General features: G+C 45.7%; 1 protein-coding gene across 1 annotated transcript; it reads right to left on the bottom strand.

Annotated features, from left to right (window-relative positions):
- Positions 1 to 1,292: 1,292 nt before the first annotated feature.
- Positions 1,293 to 20,267, bottom strand: TET3 (tet methylcytosine dioxygenase 3). Its single transcript, XM_015811128.2, has 9 exons — positions 17,606 to 20,267; positions 15,537 to 15,627; positions 13,878 to 13,971; positions 13,040 to 13,248; positions 11,401 to 11,551; positions 10,174 to 10,263; positions 8,619 to 8,756; positions 7,399 to 7,735; positions 1,293 to 6,294 (listed from the first exon to the last, which is right to left on the bottom strand). The coding sequence occupies exons 1-9, from the start codon at positions 20,226 to 20,228 to the stop codon at positions 4,457 to 4,459; spliced, it is 5,571 nt and encodes a 1,856-aa protein (XP_015666614.1). The 5' UTR covers positions 20,229 to 20,267; the 3' UTR covers positions 1,293 to 4,456.
- Positions 20,268 to 20,499: the final 232 nt, after the last annotated feature.

The following is a 20,499-nucleotide window of genomic DNA, read 5'->3' as shown; positions in this document are numbered from 1 at the left end:
CTACGTTTGACACATCAGTTCAAAAGACAATGCTTGGAGCATTTGTTCAGGTTTTTAGAGAAGACAATGCAATGACCAGGTGGTGCCTGGCACCTTGACTTCCTGCAGCTTAGGATATTCAGTCACAAGTGCCAACTGGCAGATGTTCACCAAGCTTACTTTAAGAAATTAATAGCATCGTTAGCCCTACAGATCTCATTGTGAGTTGAGTTAGACATCCCAAGAAACTATTTTAAGATCTCAGGACTGGTGTGTGTGTGCGTGCGTGCGTGTGTGTGTGTGTGTTGTGTGTGTGTGTGTGTTGAAGCACACAGCAGCACCCCACTGGGACATCTTTGAGCCTTAAGATGCCATTTACCTCTACCCTTCCTAAATACAAATAAACTGTGTCATGCAATTTTCTGAATTGTACAAACCAGGAGAAAATGACAGAGCCAGTGAAAAGAATTTGTAACTTCTATCCACAAAGCTACAGCAGAGAATCCCGTGCATAGATCTTTCACATGAAGCAAACTTTTTTTCCAACTGAGATATGAGGTAGACTTTATATATAGCATGAAAACAACCTCAGACTGCAGCTAACTTTTTGTATTAAAAACATAAATTTATCTGGGATCAGTCTTGTTTTTACTTAAAACATCTTTATGCTAAATCAGGCATATGAAAAAGTATAATCAACCATGAAATCCATGGTAACTCCGTTTTCTGTATTTTGTTGTTATTTGTTATTTGTATTGTACATGTTACTTTGTGATTTTTGAACTGCAGTAAATAATGAATATGCCAGATTTTGATGGCATTCACATTCTATAGATTTAATACTGACTTATGACCAGATTTCTTTATATTTCTACCACAGTCATTCAGGCCTTTAAAAGATATGCTATTTCAGTAAAAACTAGTGATTCCAGTTTAACTTGCTTTGGACTTGCACCAGTTTGAAGAAGAACATAATTTGGTCCTTTTGATTATTCGTGAAAATAAAACAAACTGAGGAGCCGATCTTTGCATTAGCATTTCTCCTTTTCTCTGTACAAACTGATCTGGACCAAATAGGGAACTACTAACTCAACATCTCTTGACCCCCCAGTTAGCTCCTGGTTTTTGAAGACCCAGAACAAGGAGCCTTCCTTTTCAGGAAGATCCAATGGATGACATTTCCAGCTCAGAAAATTATAACCTCAAGGCTGAACACTTCCAAAGACAGAAGTTGGTATAACTAACAAGATTTCAACAAGTCAGATGTATTGGAGCCCCTTCTTTTCCATATATATATATTTTTTTACAAATTCTTGTTCTCTAAAATAATCTAAGTGAAGCTTTCAGGTCACCCCAGCAACATTTACCAAATGAGACACTAAACCAAGGAATTTACAGAAGCTTAAACAACCCATACAAAATATTGGGGTGGAAGAGATTCTTTTCTAGTTAATAGATCCACCTCACATCTACCAACGACAGACAGGCATGAAGTTGGCCTAACAAGGCAGAGAAATTGTGTCTCGTGACTGGTGGTTCAGATGGGCTTCCCAGATGGAACCATTGCGGGCTGCAAGGGCCAGTCCATTTCCTCTGCCTGAAAGCAACCTCTTATCTTTACTTCCCTTCTGCCAATCATCTTAATTTAAAACAAAGCGGCTCTTAAATTGCAGTTCCTGCACCTTCACTCCAAAGTGATACAATTCAGAAAGAATGATTAACCAACATTTTTACTTTGGGTTTAACTGAGCCTCTAGTGCAGATGCCCTGAAACCTGGCTGATTGACACCAATGGAAAATTAGTGGCTGGTGTCCATGTAATCCTATGACACTCAGAACGTTTCCTATAAATCTGCCTTGGAGTAATTCCTAACAGCTATGATATGCTCATAGGTATGCATACAAAATCAATTATAATTCATTGATTCTCCTTGCAAAATATAAGCAATTTTACAGAATACAGTAAACAAAAGAAATTAAGGACGGAAAAGCTTGTTAAATATTTTGTTTCTATTTACATTTCTCCCGCAATAATCTGTTTTAAAACATACTGTTCTTCAAGTTATTGGGTATCTCTTTCTTTTAAATCTTGGTGAAAGTGCTTTTTTTAAAAAAAAATTATTTTTTTTTTGCTATTTACAGTTTAAAATCAGAACCACATAAAACACGCAGGATGCTCTACAGTGATCCCATGCTCCTGTTGTCAGGCGCGAGGACTGAGAAAGTTTCCTAGTAAACAAATGCTATGTACAGAGTTGGATCTGCAAGCCATCTTTTCTCAAAAGGCACCGGTTAAGTTCAGAAGGTGATCTTTAATAGGTTTGATTCTTCTGCCTTATACACCACTGAGAAACCACTCGTGTTGGCTTATTAAAGCCAGTGGGGATCTACTCTGGTGAAGGAGTGAGATCTCCATTTTTCTACAGAAAGACCCGTAGTAAAAGGTGGCAAGGATTCTTAAAGTTATCGTAAGAGTTGCCACCACCCAATCTGAAGATGGCACAAAAGAAGGTGTGGAAATGTTCTGAAGGTGCCACCTCCAAGACTGAGAGCTCCCATCTCCAATTTCCATGGAGTTCAATGGATATTTTCCACACAGATTTGGTGGGAGCACTGAAAAACCAAAATAGCTCTGCATGCTTTAGCTCAGAACCTTTCTAGTAAAGGGTGAAATTCAAATGATTTGAAGAAAAACCATACAAAGATCCACCTAATCATGACAGGCAATTTAAAACATTTATACTTCTATCATTATGATACAAAACAAATGAAATGCCCAAAGCTATTTTTATGTCATTTAAGCAAAATGATGAAACCAGACTGAACTGAATTCCATTCTAATTGAGGAAGGAGGCTCTCCCACCATCACTTTAGCCAGGGAATGTCTAGCTCCAGAGATCTGTAGCCATCTATATGGATCAGGCATCTTATTAAGAGAAGACTAAGAAGGATAGATCAGTTTTGAACACTGGATTCAACGTTTTCAAAGCACCAGCTATGCTGTACTGAATTAGTTACCACATACATTTACTTCTCCTTTCCTCTCAAAGGTGGCAAAGTAAAATAAATCTTGCAATAAGTTTGTTTATATTTTTAGGATAACTATTTGCAAGGGGAACTATTTTAATTTGGTAAGCCTGCACCACTGGAAAATACAATAAGAACTCCCCCTTTTAATCCGACTGCACCAGAGATGATAAAAAAAAGAGGTTGTCTATTTGCTCACAAAAGGTATTGTGGAGTGGTTTCTTAAAGATACAGTAGTTTAAGCTGCCATTTTATTATTAGCATTGCTTGTCACTATTATTATAAGCATAACTAGTTTCCTACCCAAGGAAATTAGCATGGTTATATAGTACAGTACTGCAAACTTAAAAGTTAAGTTAAATAGCACTGCTAACAAAAGGAAAAAAGAAATCTTATGTCCTTACTATGTAGTTTCATTCATCTCATAGAATAAAGAGCAACGGTTATTTTACCTAAGTTTGCTTTCCCTTGATTTTTCTTGCCTACCACTTCCATTTCCTTTTTTCCCTTCTCTGTCAGAACTTCATTTTAAAAACAATTTTTTCCCTCCAAATTAAACTGGACTCACTGAATAAATGATTTAAAATGGAGCAGTAAAACTACTGCTTGCGGTGTAAATCACGATCTTTTTCTTTTTTACCTGATAATAGAGATAAAACATGCCTTGAAATTTACAAAAGCAAAATGTATCTGCTGGTAGATCTCATAGTCCTCTGTTTTCCTTCTTTTTTTCTGCTCAAGTTCACTATTTATGCTACTGTTCAGGATCTGGTAGAAGACTAATGAGGGTCCAGCTCATCTAACCGAGATCTGAAGCAGAGAAGGCAACGTCAGTTGAACAGTTTTAAACACTGTTCAGACAACTGAGCAGGAAATGGTTGCTTATCTGGAACGGCACGTGCCTCCTTTCCATATCTTCCCAGCCACTGGGACCTACTGAATCAGTAAGAAACCACCGTGCATCAACCACTGAACCCTATTCAAACAGTCCTTTGATTGAATTGGAAATTCATGTTTCTGGGTGGTCTCCAAGGGAAGATATTTATCAGCCCCAACAGGTGCAAATTTGTACCTGATTTATTGTGGGGTATTGTCTTTTTTGTTAATCACATAATCTGCTTCAGAGTTGTAATAATTGCAGTTAAAAATCCAATATACATAAGTATTGGACATGGAATTAAAAAGCCATCCTTTGTAAAAGGACACTATAAATTTCTTTTGCCGTTACGGTGATGTACAGATTTAAAATGCAAAGATATAAATACTAGATTACTGGAAAAAGGTTGACAGCAATAAGTTTCTTTAACTCAACTCCCAAGTGAAAGTACAGAAACTTTACACTTGGCTTGATGTTCTGTTTCTCTCCAAAGGAAAAAGCACCACAGACCAGCACTGCATTTCAGTGCTGCCAGCATTGAGGTAACGTGGCCCCTGGAGAGCTGCCATCTTCTCATATCCAGCGGTTGTACGGTCCTGTTACCTTGGTATAAGCGTAAGATGATACAGTGACCGCCGAGTTGGTGGGAATGGCCAAGGCCTGCCTCTTTGGGACTAAGTCTTTCTTCTCCTTATGTTGGGGCTCAATGGCCAAGTTGCCTCCCCACTTCCTCTTCTTGCCAAGGTTTTTGATGTCCTGCTGAAGGCCGAGCCTGGCTGCCTCCTCTTGCCTTGCCCTCGCCCTTTCTGCCAGCTGTTTCATTTTTGCTTCCCAAAGGGCAAGTCCGTGGTTGGCCTGGTTCAAGTTCTTGTGCTGGTAGAATACCAGAGAGATGCGTGTGGGGTGACATCGGTTCGGTTTCTTCAGTGGAGTGGTGGCATGCAGCTCTCGCCTTGCACACTCAATGAGGATGGAGCCGTGGGCTGGAGCTACTGCCACCCCACCAATGTTTTCATCCAAAAAGTTGTGTTCACTGTCTGACCAGACCTCTTCCTCGTCTTCATCATCCTCTTCCTCCTTGATGTTCTTCTCGGGTGTTTCTTCCATGCTGTCATCCAAACTAAAGGAATCCCAGGGTCTTTCAGCCCCTAGCAATGATGTACTTCCTTCTTCTTTCAAGGCAGCACACGGGGGCTTCTCCCCACAAACACTTGAGGTTGTAGAGGGCAATGAGGCAAAGGAAGTCCATGGTCTGCTCTGTAGACCTGTGTTTGGTGTTGGAGTTCTCCTCTCATCTACTTTACTAGCATGCCAAACTTCATCTTGAAGCCTGGAGCTTCCCTTGATGGAACTGAAGTTCAATTGCCCAAGACCCCAGGCTTTCTCCTGAAGGTCTGAATTGGCAGAAAAGAGTGATGGGCTTTCATCAACTTTGCAAGGGCTCCATGATTTCCCTAGTATATCAGGGCTAGGTGACAGATTCTGCCCCTCCCCTGGAAACATATTCCACTGCTTCTCCATAAGGTGGGATTGTGATAACCTGCTAACATTTGAATGGGAACCAAACAAATTTGATTTATTCTGGGTTCTTGCATTAAGCATGCTGACACTGTCATTTGGCGTAAACATGTTCCACAAGCTTTCAGCATTACTATTTCTCTCAGGTTGGGACTGATTCCGGTTGACTTTATAAGGGCTCCATTGTTGCTCTGGACCACCATTCTGAGATAACCTGGATAAATCAGATGGGCTCAGGTTTGGATTTAGGCCATTGAGAGCAGGTGATCGAGAAAGGGACTCTGTGTATGTCAAGGAATCAATTGGTTCTTGCTTGATTGTTCGGTTGCTAAAACAGTTTGTATTTTGTGCAAATGACAAGGCTTCTGCAGGAACTGAGTGACATCTCTGGGGAACAGCTGGGGCCTTGCCTGCATGTCTGCTGGCTTTCTCATAGGTGCGCTGATGGTGATTTTTGCTCCGTACAGGGGGTGACACGTCATCCAATAGTTCAGTATTTCTGTAAGCATGGCTCAAATTATTTTGTAAGTTTTGGACATCAGGCTTCTTCTCATAGGGGCTGCTTATCCAGGGTGCATTCTTGTTCTCACTGTAATTCAAAAATTGGGAGTGGAACATATGGTTGCTGGAAAATCCGTAATACCCGAAAGATGGAAGAGAGAACTTTGAATGCAGCCCATTCATGGAAGGCAGATTAGGTTGTGCATAGTATGAATGATAAGAGTAAACACTGTTCATGCTGTACGGGTCAGAGGGTCTGCAATTGCCAAGCACCGAGTAGCTCTCCACCACTGCATTCCCATTGTACTTCAATGTGTTATAGTGACTCTGAGGTTCCACCTTGATGGAAGATTTGATGGGTGGCTGGGGGAATCCACTTTTCAAAGCTGTATCTGCAGATGCACAAAAGGAACCGATGTGAATTTGCAGAGTCACTTTGACTTCCTCAGCACAAGCACTGAATCTGGGCCTTGGACCTGGCTGAGGAGTTCTGGGAGCATCTTTTAAATTATTAAAAACCGTGAGAGACTCTAGTTCAGATCAGCCATCAGGCTTACCCCCCAAAGCTAAGAAGCTCTCTGTCAACCTCACCTATTTCACAGAATTGATATGACAATACATGGAGAAGGAAATGAGGTAATAATTTACTGTTTTTCTAGGCTGTTCCTGGTGATTAATAACCTGGTATGTCCTTGGAGGAATTAGAACAAAACAAAAATGAATAAGGGGATGAAGCCCAATTACTTTGCTTGCCATCACCTGATATCAACTGCAAAAGCTGAAGCAGAATGAAATGCATAAAACCATCTAGACTGCAACTTCTTGAGAACCCTGTTTTAGAACAAGTCCTCACATTATAAAAGTGATGGTTCAAAAACTCTGCAAGATTCTAACAAAAACCTGAACGGCGTTCTGGAATTCCTGATGACAGGTCATGTTTCTACACAAGCACCCAGAGATGCCATAGTGGATAACAGGACTGTATAAAGCAAAAGGTAGGTTAACTGAATAGATTAACGGAATCAGGATCAGTGTTTAAAAAAAAGGGGGGGAGGGGTTGTCGTGGCTCTCTTAAATTGCTCCTTCTTCATGCAGTAGGAGCAGAAATTTGAGGCCAGTTCTTAGCAGTGTCCTTCCATTTAACCATCCTACATTCTTCAAGAAGCAGGAATACAGCCACTGGGAAGCTAAAAAATAACAAATGGCTGGGAAGAATGCCATGGGAATGACAGGGAATGGGCTACCGTTGCTTACTAAGCCAGCCACCCAAACAAATCTGAGCACCACCCACCATACTGGCATGGAAAGCAAGAGCTACCGGGACAGAAGCCTTGGCTCGGCCGTTCAAGTGTTGGGATGAGATCCTTGCCTGAGAGTGCTCTGTTGCCAGGGCTCTGCTTTGACCACCTGGACAGCCTGACCTCCAGCAGACCAGGGACCAGGCTTTCTTCTGCAGCTACGAAGACTGGCCATTACAAAGCCTATGCTGTCCTTACCTGTATTCTGTTGGAGTGTTGGGAGGTCAAGGATGTCCTGCTTGATTTTTTCAGGTGTAATCAGTTTCTCTTTCTGCATTTTCTTTTTTTCGGCAGCTGCTTTCCGTGCTTCCAGCTGCCTCTGCCTGCAAGACTTTGCTGGTTCAGGAAGCTTTCTCACCTCTCTGGGGAAGGCAGTGAGGACCTGGATGGCCCCACTGCCCATTTTTGCAGCTTGATTCTCCTCACTGCCAAACTCATCTGTGGTGGACATTTTGTACAAGGGAAGAACATGCAGTTGCTCATCCTCAGGAATTTTCCCAGGGGTGCGATTGTCTTCTTTTGTCAAGGTGCACACCTGGAAAGACAAGCTAAACAGTCATCCATGCACGAAGTTCCAACATGCAAAAACACCACAACAGCCTTTCCAAGCCTTTTCATGGGCCGGCCTCAGCTCTTGCTTCTCATGTCCAGCCATTACCACCACCACCACCACCACCACCACCACCACCACCACCACCATCATCATCATCATCATCATCATATTATTGTTGTTGTTGTTGTTGTTGTTGTTGTTGTTGTTGTTGTTGTTATCAGCATGACCAACGTTCAGAATTCTGGGAGATGCCACAAACCTCTTTCTTATATTGTGTGACATGTGCCAAAGTGACCATTGGCCATACTTAGCGTTGCCCCAGTTCAGCTCCCCACCAGAGACCACAGGGTGATGGCGATTGATCTCAGTTCAGTTGCAAAGTTCCCTATCTTTCACTCTCAGAAGGATTCCTTTAGCCTAATACTACCAACATTTGAAATTAATTCAAGCTGTGTCTACACTCTTACCATATCTGGTTTAATGGCATTTTCCAAAACTCCCTGAGAATTTTCTTTCTACTGTCTACCACACAGAACACCCGTTGAGCCTAGTGGTGTAAAGCCACTTTTCATTTTTGTTTAAGTAAATTCTGACTACATGGACCGAAGTGGTTTTTCAAATGCAAAGAGGAAAATTTATATTTTTTACTGGAAAATAGCAGCAAAGAGTAATAATTATGGCAAAAGTATCCATAGATACGTTATCAAATATTTCAAAGGCTTGAACTGGAGTTTATGAAAGCGTCCACTGTATTTTGTTTTTCGATCTTTAAGGCTCACTGCCTTCCTGTGACAGTCTAACAAGATTTTGGCCCTTCTGGAATATTTCACAGGCAGAACTGAAGACAAACGAAAGCACCCCTTACCACCGTGCACCCGTTGTAAAGGTTGTGCTGGTCCTTGTGTGCATGAGCACAGAAATCCATGCATGCGGTCACTCCAGAAAAAGGCCGCCCCTCCTCCAGCCCAAGTCGGCAATCTATTGCTACATCCTCATTTGCAACCTAATCAAAAGGGGAGAAAAGCCGTTTGTGTTATTGCAGCAGGCTTCACATTATGGCCTTAATTCGAAAAAAGATAAAAGCAGCTGTGTCTGACTACCTGTTCCCTCAACCAGTTGCCCCCAGTCCTGTGAGAATTGTAGCTTTGGGTCAAACCCCATGTCCTCTGGGAGGCCTGTGACCTGGTCTCTTGATAACGCCGAGACTTCATTTTATAATGGCCCTAACTGAGCAACGGAAGACTTTCCTCTTATCATCAAGGGCAGATGGTGAATTCACGAGGAAGGGCAGCTTAGAGATATGGGCTGGGTCACGCCTATCACAATGGCAGGATTCATCAGTCACAAGCACAAACTGCGTTGTGGCTAAGTACAATATGCAAACCCAGCCCATACAGGTGTTGTGGCTCCGTCTTGTGAGCCCCTCTTATCGGAGGAAGAAGGCTCCGAACATGAAGGAGAGGAGATGGCTAGGCCTCCCTCTCCAGGACCCTCCTCTCTGGCAATGCCTCAGGTGTCTCCTGACGGAGAAGAGATTGACCAGGAGCCGGGTGGTTCTGAGATTGGCCAGGAGCCAGGTGTTTCTCAGATTGGCCAGGAGCCAGGTGTGTCGGATAATGAGGAAGAAAAGTTGTGGCTGGATCCACGCCAGCGTAGGCGCGACAAGCGTGCGCAGCAGAAAAAGAGACGTGCCAGAGATTAAGCTGAGTCACTGGACCACACCCCACAGGCTATAAAAGGGTGGTGGTGGTGGCCATTTGGACCTCTGTGACGGACAAAAGCTGAATCTCTGGCAAAGTAGTGTGCTGTGGTGTTCAACTGTGTGTATTGTTTTTGTTTCTGTGTGTTTGGAGTAAAAGGTCTTGGCAGGCAGCTATGGAGCTGCTGCCAAGTTTCTTATCTGTGCATTGGTGTCTGGAGAAGTCTTTAACCCTCGGCTGGCTGTTTGGGTGTGTGGGTCGGAACGGGGACAGAACAACAGGTAAGTGGGTCAGGAACAACCTCGCTTTTATTCTCTTTTCAAGCAAGCGAGACTCACTGACACTGGAATACTTGCTGAGCAGCTGGACCCATGCAAGAGGCAGTCAAACTTACTTGCAAGAAAGAGCTCTTCCAGCTTGCTGCAAATCAGCTTTCTTACAAGGAGACCACAAACTGGTAAACAGAACTGGAGGCCAAATGTATGTTCTCCTGTTTTTTTTTAATACAAAAAGCCCAAGAGAGCAGTTTTGCCCCACTGTAGCAAAGGGGAATAGCAACTCATCTTCCATGTGAAAAAGCAAACTCTGTGACGGAGCTCTTCCTGCAGGATTTGGGGACTGCAACCCTTTTCCTAAGAGCCACGTGACTTGTAGACAGACCTTTGCTAGGTAGATGTTTATGAGGGCCCCAATCAAAGCATGGAAAAGTTATCAAGGCACCTGGTTTTGATAAGCCTGGGGTGCCAGTCTCTTATAAAGTGGTGCAACCTCTGTAGCTAAATCCTGGAAGCTTCTTCTGAGAACTTCTTCCTGGAAGGAGAGAAAGTCAGGATTAGCTCCTTAGTGCTTCTAGTGAGCCTGGTGCTGTCAGTAGCAACTCCTTGAAGTTCTTCCTCTCTCTGCCACAAGTTCCTTTGGAAATAAGTCTGCTGCAGGAACCGAACTTGAACCATTTTTCTGCAAAGCAACTGCCTTTCCTCAGAGCAACACCCCTTCTTTCTTCAGGCAGAGCAAATGAACATGAACATAATCACATCTTCCCAACCCATGATTCGAGGTATATGTTGCACAACTAGGAGCTCTGCGTATAACTGTTTCTACGCTCAGCAGGATTCCCATGAATTTGGAAGTCAAAACAACCGAATGAGATTAAGGTTCACAGACTCCCCTCTTTTCCTTCTCTGAAGCTATTGGTCCTTTCTCAACCAGTTTGGCCTAGTGGTTAGGGCACCAGGCTAGAAACCAAGAGACAGTGAGTAATAAGCCCATTTTAGGCATGAAAATCAGCTGGGTGACTTTAGGCCAGTCACTCCCACAGGGTTGTTGTGGGAAAAATAAGAGGAGGGAGGAGTATTACATATGTTCTCTACCTTGAGTCATTTGTAAAAATAATGAAATACAAAATCTTTTTAAAAAGAGAGCTGCTTTTTAAAATGATGAGTCAATCCCTCATTATTTCCTATTATATAAAATGCAGTTTGCCCCAATTTCTTCCCAAAGGTACTTTTATTGGTAGAAAAATGGGGTTTTCAAAGCAGTTCACTCTAGGAGAAACCTCTGCCCAAACACTGCCACAGGATGGATGAGCTGAGAATACAGTCTTTAAAAAGTACATTCTGCAGCCTTACATAGCATAAGATAATGTAGTTTCTTTTTGTCTGAACATGTAAATTTCTTCCATGACGAAGGCTGAAACCTTGGAAGAAAATCCAATGTACATGGTTCTTCCTTCCAAGTAAATATATTTGAACTAATCAATAAATGTATGATTATTTGTATGATTATTGATTCTTGGGAAAGCAAGAAACCCGTCTACGGTATTTCAGGCTGCCTCCCTGGAGGGAAAGCCCCTCCTCAAAACCATCACCCTTCCCTGTTACTCTTCCATCTGTTAAAGTGGGAGATTCCAATAAATCCCTCTAAAACAAGAATGACCAGGACACTAACCTCCTTGGGATTGTCTCCCTGTAATCTGAATTTCCTGGGTGTTTTGCTCCGTGCATATTTGCACCCGTTGAAATACATGCTCCAAGAGCAGCCAAAGGAGAAGGAAGCACCACAGGTGTTGGGATCCTTGCCTTGACATGCACAGGTTCGGCTGCAATGAGTCCAAAGGGAGTGGGGATCATAGGCTATCAAGTCTGTAGAAGGGGTGCTAGGCTGCCCACCCCAGACAGGAGAACCAAGAGCACAGCATCATCAGCAGTTTCCTAAGCAAATGCAGCCGGCAATTGACACAATATAGGTAGTGCTCATAATAAACCTTTGGATACTAATAATCATGACATTCTTATGATATCCTGGCTTCAGGGCAGGAATGAGTGGCACTAAGTCACACTAGTTTTCTTCCTCCAGAGAGAGTTGCTGTTGATGTGTGGGAGAAGTCTTGCCCACAGTCAATGAAGATTCTCAGTCATCCAGCTAAATTTATCTGGAAGTTGAATCATGGCAACGGAACTTTTCTTTTTTGTTTGAAACATTTTGCTGCTTATCCAAACAGCTTTTTCAGTTTGAGCAAGTTAGTTAGGGGGATTCTATATATGTCCAGTCCCAATTAGCATAGTTAAGTGAGGACTACCTTTATGTGGTTCTGGATAAGGTTGCACTGACCCAACAGAAATCTTGCACAGTATGGAAGATTTCCTCCATTTGTATCCTATTCGAGGCCTAGCTGGCAATTTTGACCAGGAGAGCCTTTACACAGCTTTGCTTCACCCACCAACTTGCATCCATTCTGAGATTGGGAGGCTCTGCGTGTAGTCACGCATGTCTTAATTACAGTTAATTCAGAGTCCAAATGGACGACTGCAATGCACTTCTATATGGACTACCCTCGAAGACCATCCAGAAGCTGCATTTAGTAGGAAATCCAGCAGTGCAAGTAGCCACGGGCACCTCTTAATCTGTGCACTTCTGCTCTCAAGCTGCCCTAGTTCCAGATCTAGCTCAAAGTGTTGGTACCCATAATTTATAGTTATCCATAAAGCTTTCCCTGGCATGGGACCAAGTTGTTTGTGGAAGCACCTTTATCCATCCCGTCCTATCCAGAAGGGGAGAAGCATGTCACTTGGTGAGATCCAGGAAGAAATCAGAAAATGGTCTTTTACAAGACCCTAAGGACGTGGCTCAGAGTGGCTGCTGTGAATTACTTTGATTAAGTATTTTGTATGGCATTACTGCCAATGATTGGGGAGGGGGCTGGTTTATATCTCACCTGCCAATTGTCTATTTATTATGAATATTTTTCCCTTTGCTGGTTTTATTGCTGACAGCTGTCCAGACTCGCTTTTTTGAGATGCACTCCAATATATTTATTTATTACATTTATATGGCTGCTTATCTGATAAGAACTTACTCTAGGTGGCATACTGCAATAAAAGTATAAAAACAGCAAAATTTGAAACATAGTTTTGTTGCAACAATGTGGAAGCCAAAAGCAAACCATTTTACTTCTCAGTTCAAAGGTATGACAACAGGAAGGCAACAACACACCAATGCAAAACAGAACTGCTAACACCTAGGAGCCAATGAGAGGCTTCCCTTCGGCCTCCTCTCCTACTTTTAGGGAAGAGTCAGACAAACTTACTCATCATTCAGCCCACATCGCCGAGTGGTAGGGTTTCCAAATTTTGTGAGTGTGTCAGTGAGCTCCTGGTAGAGAGTGTCCCCCAGGGACCGAGGGATTCCCTCCCAAGCCAAGATCAAGATGATAATGACAGCATTCTGGCAGTGATGACCTGCACGATGTCTCACCAGGCACAGCAGTTTCTCCTCCACGTTGTGCCTCCTGATGACCTGGAATGCAAGCAAAGATGTTGGTTGGCCACACAAAGGACTCTCCTTCTGTTCCTTCAGCAGGCTGGATTGCCTCCCTGGACAAGGCAACTTGGCTAGACAAAGCCATGCCACGCCAAAGGTTGGGCTTCCAACAGTGGACTACTATAGGAAGCCCAAGCTTGCCTGGACACGGCCCTGCTCCCTATTCTGCAGGCCAGGCCAGGCTGGCTGGGTGGACAAGCCTCAAGCCAGAAGACCTGAAGGTTAGAACTTCTCCCAGGGCTGCACTCTTTCAAAAGGTAAATGACTGGCTAACCTAACCCTGACCTTCTCTGATCATGGGGACTCTGAGCTATCAAAGTTGAAAGATACCCCCATCAACCTTTTTCTTTCTAGTTATTTGAAGAGCTTAGAGGCCACTCCAATCACAACTTACCATCTTTACACAAATGCAGTTAAAAAGACAGAGCCTCATAAACAAATAACAATGTTCTTTTCAACTCTCTAGGACAGCGTTTCTCAACCTTGGCCCCTTGAAGATGTGTGGACTTCAACTCCCAGAATTCCCCAGCCAGCAGTCTACACATCTTCAAGGGGCCAAGGTTGAGAAAGCCCGCTCTAGGATATGTTGCATTTTCCTCACTGACCCATTTTGCGATAGGGCAGCCGCGAGAACTCTTTCCTTCCTTCCCGGTATAGATCACCTTTTCAATTCGGATGGCTTCCCCCTTCTCACCATACCTGGTGGAAAAAAGGCACAACATCAACACAACAGACGATGGGGCTACCTGAGCAAGAGTCTTTTTAAAAACTTGCTCTAAAAAGAAGAAAAACACATAAAAATATAAAACAGAAACACTGTATGGAAAGGTTTGCAGAATATGAAATAAAATTGGGAGAAAGTAAAACTACTCTACTGGAAGAAGCATGTCACTTTTACCTTAAGACATCAACTTGAATTAAAATAAAATCAACATATGGGAAATGCCAAATGGTACATTCCATGGCCATCTTTATAAGTCATCTGAACAAGGGACTAGAGAATATTTCAAACCCTTAAATTTTCAGATGACATAGAAATGGTGTGGTGGAGGGCTAAACGTCAGGGGACAAGCTGCAATGATGGAGGATCTCAGCGGACACCTCTGATTTCATCTAAGCAAGTTCCTCTCATAGTGCCCCGAGTCAGGGGCGAATAGGTAGATCGGGGGCTAAAGAAAGACACAGTCTTCTGTTAACAGCCTTGAACAAAATGACAAGGAAATGCTGATATCCTGAAGGGCATCTCCCCTTGGAAGGCACCCCTTGTCCGAATGCCCAACATCCCGAGGGGAAGGAGAGCATGCTGAGGTCAAGACTCCTAAACAGACCAGAGAGGAAACATGGCCAGATGAACTAATTCTACTTTATTGTAAGGCCATGTTAACAGAATCTTGCAAGTCCAAAAGTACAAATCTCTTGCCATCTCCTTTTGCTGCCTGATTAGTTAGGGTGGATCCTTTGGTCAGCTGTGGGCTCCTCTCCCTTTTATCTTGATCGGTCCCTCGGAAGCATTCCTCTCCCCATCTCACATTTATTTACAGGCAAGCCCTTGCTGGCTTTGGGGGGGGGAGTTCTTGGTTAACAACCACTCATTCAGCGACCATTTGAAGTTACAATGGCACTGAACAAGACTAGTCTTCAAAGTGATGGCCATCTCAGCCCTGTGCTTTCCACAAGCAAAGTCAATGGGGGAGGCCGCAGGGAAGATCATAGGACACTCTGGTAAGTTGTTTGCACTGTGGCAGCTCTTTCCCTCTTGAGAAGACTGCCTGTGGAAAACAAACGCCCTTCTTTTATTAGATTTACATGCTGCCCGACTGACTGTCAAGTGACTCTCACCCTCTTACTTTCACCCTCCTTGGAATTCAGATTGCTCTCTTCACTTGAAGTGAGAGCAAGTGGAGACCAACTCAGTTTCTTCTCCCTTGAGGTGGGCAATTTCCACCTATGGAAATTCCAATTCCAATATGAGCTCCTAAGCTTACTTGTAAATCCGTTTTGCAAGCAACAGTCTCAGGTGCTAGGTCCACCCCTTCTGAAAGCAACCTGCAACATGAGAGGGCAGCCAGAAGGAAAGAGTGAGAAGGAAGCCCGTGGGAATCTTCCGTGAAAATAAAACTGCCATCTCTGCTACAACCAAAGGCAATTTGCCACTGACTGAATTGGAAAATGGGCCAATTTCACCCAAGACCTCACATGCAAAATTGATATACCAGTGGAGACTCTGTCTTTTCAAATTCTTCAGGATCCCTATCGTGACTTACCGTTCCTCCATAAGTTCCCTAATGGATGCCACAGTTGGTCCAGATCCCAGATGAGTGTAATATGGGCCCTCATCTTTTTCAACTATTTGTTCTGTTGAAAAAGCAAGAACAAGCAATTAGTTGATTCACTTTTTTGTAGCCAAGGAATGGGAGTCATTGACTGAAGACAGGTCCCTCAAGGGACTGTCCCAGTACTGAACAAGAACCCAGAGCAAACCTTAAATGCCTTTTGTAAGTTGAAGATGGCTGCTTTTCCTGGCATAAACATTGAAAGGAGTAGCAGAAACTGTGGGGGAGGAAGGGCTTTCCCTCCCCACACTCATTTACTCTCTCTTATACACACACAGACTGCACTCATCCATCATGCTAAGCCAGACCAGCCATTTCAGTTGTGTGCTAAACAAACACCAGACAAGCCACTTTTTGCTTAATGTGACTTATGGACTCAGCTGGTGAAAAGCTGCAGCATGCACTTTGGGGGGGGGGTCTGCCACTTAAAGGCAGAGGAGCCATTCTTATTTGGGGGAACTCTGAAGAATTCTCAGCCATGGTTAAGTTTGGGGATTCTTCGGCCTCTCCGGGCTGAACATTTGCCTCAGGAGCTACCAGTACTTGCTTAAATCTGCAATACCTTTCCATTCACACTTACAAAAAACAGACTCTGTGGTTGATGGGCTCATCAGCTTCTCAATTAGTTGAGAATTAGCTGGTATAAATGATAGGCGTCTCACCTCTGGCCTTGGATGACCCTTCAGCAGTCTTTCTGGCTTACTACCTGACAGGTACAGGACCCCCGTTTTACCGTGTTTCCCCGAAAATAAGACCTGGTCTTATTTTAATTTTTTTTGCTGCCTCCAAAAGAGGCACCAGGTCTTATTTTCGGGGGTGTCTTTTATACTCACCTCCAGCACCGACAGCCCCACCCAGCAGGCCCACTTCTTCTGGGGCCGAAGGAGCAGCTTCATTCATTCTGCAGCTGCATTCTGGCCTGCATTTCGCCCTCGGAGGCCTTCGGGAATGCAGGCCGGTGCTCCGTTCTCAGCTGCAGAATGAAGCTGCTCCTTCGGCTGCAGAAGAGGTGGGCCGGCGGGGGAAGTGTCGATCCATGGGAGGCCTAGCTGCAATGGTAAGTTCCAACCTGCCCTAGCTTGATTTTTAGGTGTGTGCCTCGCCCCAAAACTAGGGCTTATTTTTGAGGTAGGGCTTATATTAGGCCCACCCCCAAAAATCAATCTAGGGCTTATTTTCTGGGTAGACCTTACTTTCGGGGAAACACGGTAGCAGCAGACGTGCAGGGCCCCAGCACCCAAAGCAGTTCCAAGCCCAACATCACCCTAACCTGCGCCTCAGATGACTATTCCCATGGTGGGTCTTTATATGTAGTGAGAAAAAGGAGGAGGGGGATTCTCCCTTTCTGTGAACAAAGCAAGGCAACTGCAGCAATTCACTGAAAGCTGTAGGGACCACCTGCTCCCAGACAGCCAGATTGTCCTAAGCGTCCCTGCCTGGATTTCAAACATCTGCCTTTGAGAAGAAATGGAACTGCTCTCTTTTTGCTCTGTATACGGTGTAGAGCAGGGTCCCCAACCCCCGCTACTGGGCCACGGCCTGTTCAGAACCAGGCCCTGCAAGCGGCAGGTGAGCACGTGCCCACAGCTCCATTTGCGAGAGCGCGCACGCCTGCCATCCACACTGAACCACTTCTTCTCCTCCCCCTCCCTCCACTGGTCCACAAAGCCAGAAAGGTTTGGGACCATGGGCGCAGAGGTACCTGGGAAGCATGTGGGTCAGCCCCTCCTCTGCCTTCTGCCCCAGCAATGCAGCCCATATTTAGAAGCAAACAGAAACCACTCTCCCCTACGAGGGGATGCCACACTCACCCACTTGCTCAGACTATAAAATTTTCTCCATGCTGGTTTCAGCGTGGATTGCAGGAAAAAAGCGTGGCGTGCGCTCTCCCTTTTCCTTCACATCCCCCCTCCTCACTCTCCTTCTCTGCTAAGGGAAGCCAACCTTCCTTTCCTTTTTGCAAAGCCCAGATGGGCCGGGTACGCGTGTCTCTGACTTACCCACACAGTCACACGTTGGGAACTCGGCTTGAGCTCGCTTGGCAGGGGTGTCCAGCAAACTTTTGGTCGGGGTGTCCAAGTATTTCAAGGGAGATTCCAAAAACCCACTGAGAGTTGGCATAAACGGCTCCTGATTCTTGGTTGGGGTCCCTTCCAGGGCCGCTGGGTCTGGGTTTTGGTTTTCGTCAGAGTAAAAGCAGGTGGTGGAGACCACTGTGATAGCACCAGAGGATTCTATCTTTATGTGTTTCGGGGACTGAGCGGCAAAGGGGTTTCCCAAGGATTGACTGGCCCCCGGTAGGAGGGGGGCTCTGAGACCCGTATTGGGAGTGTCTGCCAAAGGTTGTGCACCCTCCTGGGCTGAAGGCTGGACAGCAACATCCAAACCGCCCGGTGGCTCTGGAGACTGGCTCAGAGAAGAGAGTGGGAGCAGGGGGGAAGGGGGCTGGGTCGGCAGAGGCCCCTCACTGAGAAGCAGTGGGGCTGGAAGAGCTGGATTCTGAAAGGTGAAATTTTCACCAAACTCAGTCTCAAATTCTTTGATAAATTCCTCCAGCTTGTCATCCACGGCAGTAGGATTCTGGGTGAAGAATGGATGGGCTGTTGAGTTGGCTGTCCTGTGGAAGGCTTCCTCGTGCCCGTTGCTGCAAGCCACAGCAGAGGAGCAGGGAGCAGAGCCCAGCACAGGGTGGCTGGTTAGGGGCACAACTTCGCAGACAGAATTCTCCGGGAAGTAACGCTGGCTCTCCTCCTGGCCAGGACGGTAGGTTTCCTGAGTGTTGGAAGCTGGGCTTCGATTTTCAAGTAGCTTCTGCAATGGAGACTTCTCTGCAAGGCTGGTGGCCAGTAAAGTGGGAGACAAAAACTTGGTAGGGGTAGAAGAGAGCAGCTGTTCGGGCTGAACCTCTTTGCTCGGGCTCTTGAGAGCAGCAGCTGCACGACACCTCTCCAAGCTGATCTGCCTCACGGGCAAGAAGCGGGGCTGAGAGTCCTTCTGCCTGGACTTCTTGATTTGGATTTGCTTGCGGAACGGTTTCATGGGGCCGCTCTTTTCGGGCTTCTTCTTCCTCTCCTTGACTGGCTTCTCCAGCTGCTTTGGAGGCGGCGGAGCTTGAGCACTGGGAGCCCACCAGTGGGGTGGCAGCTCCTGCGTCCCTCCAGGAGGTCCGTTCTGGTCAAGGAAGAGGCTGCGCTTGTGATGAAGGTGGTGCTGCAGGGCCTTCTGGGCCTTCTTGTGGAAACTGCTCTCCTGCAAGAGTTGGGACAACTGTGGGCTGGAAGAGGGGGAGTTGTGACAGTCAGGGTGGGCATTTTCATCCTTGTGGATGAGGTGCTCCTGCTTTGATCTGGCCACTCTTGCTTTGCCTGGGATTCCTCCCGGCTGCTTGAAGACAGACCTGATGCAGCCGTTGGAACTGCTCAGCAGCTGCTCCAGCTCCGCCATGGTGTCACTGACCAGAGAGGACGGGGAAGTGCTGGTGTGCAGGTCCCACACTCTGGCTTTGGGCTTAGCTTCTTCCCTCTGTTGCTCGGTGAAATCTGCCTTCAAGGGGGTAGAGTTGCAGCTAGGAAACAGGTCATCGGATTCTAGGTGGCCATTGCTGTGGTCAAGGCAATAGGGGGCTTCATCCTGAGCACATTTCACTCCCTGTGGCCAGGAGGAGGATGCAGATGCCACTGGAGTTGGGAGCAAGTGGTGGCTCACATCAGATCTGGAGGGGTGGCTCTGGCACATTCCAGCACTCGACACAGATAGCACCATGCTGGGGTTGTGCGCTGAGAGGAGGGGAGGCTGCTCTTTGGAGCCAAAGGCCATGGGGCTCCCAGGAGGGGGCAGAGCCTGTGTGGCCGGCTCTGGAAGAACAGTGGAGAGCTGCGTGAGGGCTTCAATGGCAATGGCCGTCTGGAGACTAATGTTCTTCTCTTTTGCAATGTTCAGTGCACTTTGAGAAAGGGGGAGGGCTTCCAGGGGGCACAGAGTCACCTGCTCGCCTGCAGCCGGCCCCTGCTTGGCATTAGCACCCCTGTCCAAGGGGGGCTGGTGAACTTGGCTGAAGGGCTGGGCAGCGCAGCTCTCCTCTTCTCCAGTGGCTGATTGGATCTTCTTCTCTAGCCATTCCAAGTAGTCTGGGCACTCGGGACCATCACAGTTGCAGTTGGGTGGTTTCATGCCTTGCTTGGCCAAAGTGAGCGCAGCTTTGAGGGCATTCAGATCCTCAATTCCAGGACAGCTGTTGGGAGGAGGCGCTGCCAAGCCCTCCTCCACTGCACCATTCATCTCGGCATTAAATTTTTCATACAGCTGCATGCTTAACGCAGAAGGGGATAGGAGAGGTGCCAACCCATGAGAAGACATGGCAGCCTCCGCTGCTGCCGAGAAAGCCACCAGGTTTTGAGCATCCTCCAAATTGGCGTTGCTGGAAGAGTCTCCCTGACCCAGGACGGCCGGCGTGCTCTCCCAGGTGGCCTCCTGCTCGGCCCGCGGGCTGCCGAGCCACATGCCGGGATCCATCAGCACGTCCCTTCCTCCAGCCAGCGCTTTCCCTCCGCCATGGGCCAGGCCAGCTGGGAGGGCGTCTCTTAACCTTCCTTCTTCGGCATGGCTAAATGGCTCTTTTTCCATGTGGCCTGTTTTGGGTCCATCAACCACACTGCTGTCCAAACCGGTCTGGAAAGGAAATGACAAAAACAAAAAAAATAGTTTGAAAATGGCCATTTCCTTTTAGTCTTTTCTAGGAAAAAACAACAACAACACCAGCAGCATCTTAAAAATAATGATATGGCGTGGCATACGTTTCTTTAAAAATTATGATTTAAATAGAATTGGTTTAAATCAAATCCACCCTGAGTAGTTCACATAGTTTACATCTAATGCATGTATAATTTGGGTGTTC

The sequence above is a fragment of the Protobothrops mucrosquamatus genome, unplaced genomic scaffold (genome assembly GCF_001527695.2).
Source record: "Protobothrops mucrosquamatus isolate PMUCROS unplaced genomic scaffold, P.Mucros_1.0 scaffold31, whole genome shotgun sequence".
Lineage (NCBI taxonomy): Eukaryota > Metazoa > Chordata > Lepidosauria > Squamata > Viperidae > Protobothrops > Protobothrops mucrosquamatus.
This window is presented reverse-complemented; position numbering and strand designations above follow the sequence as displayed.

Coding starts and splice junctions, on each gene's coding strand:
- TET3 (XM_015811128.2), bottom strand. CDS start 20,228: ATGGAAAAAGAGCCATTTAGCCATGCCGAAGAAGGAAGGTTAAGAGAC. Junction 15,628..17,605: donor CCCAACGTGTGACTGTGTGG/GTAAGTCAGAGA, acceptor CTTTTTCAACAG/AACAAATAGTTGAAAAAGAT. Junction 7,736..8,618: donor TTTACAACGGGTGCACGGTG/GTAAGGGGTGCT, acceptor TTGTCTTTCCAG/GTGTGCACCTTGACAAAAGA.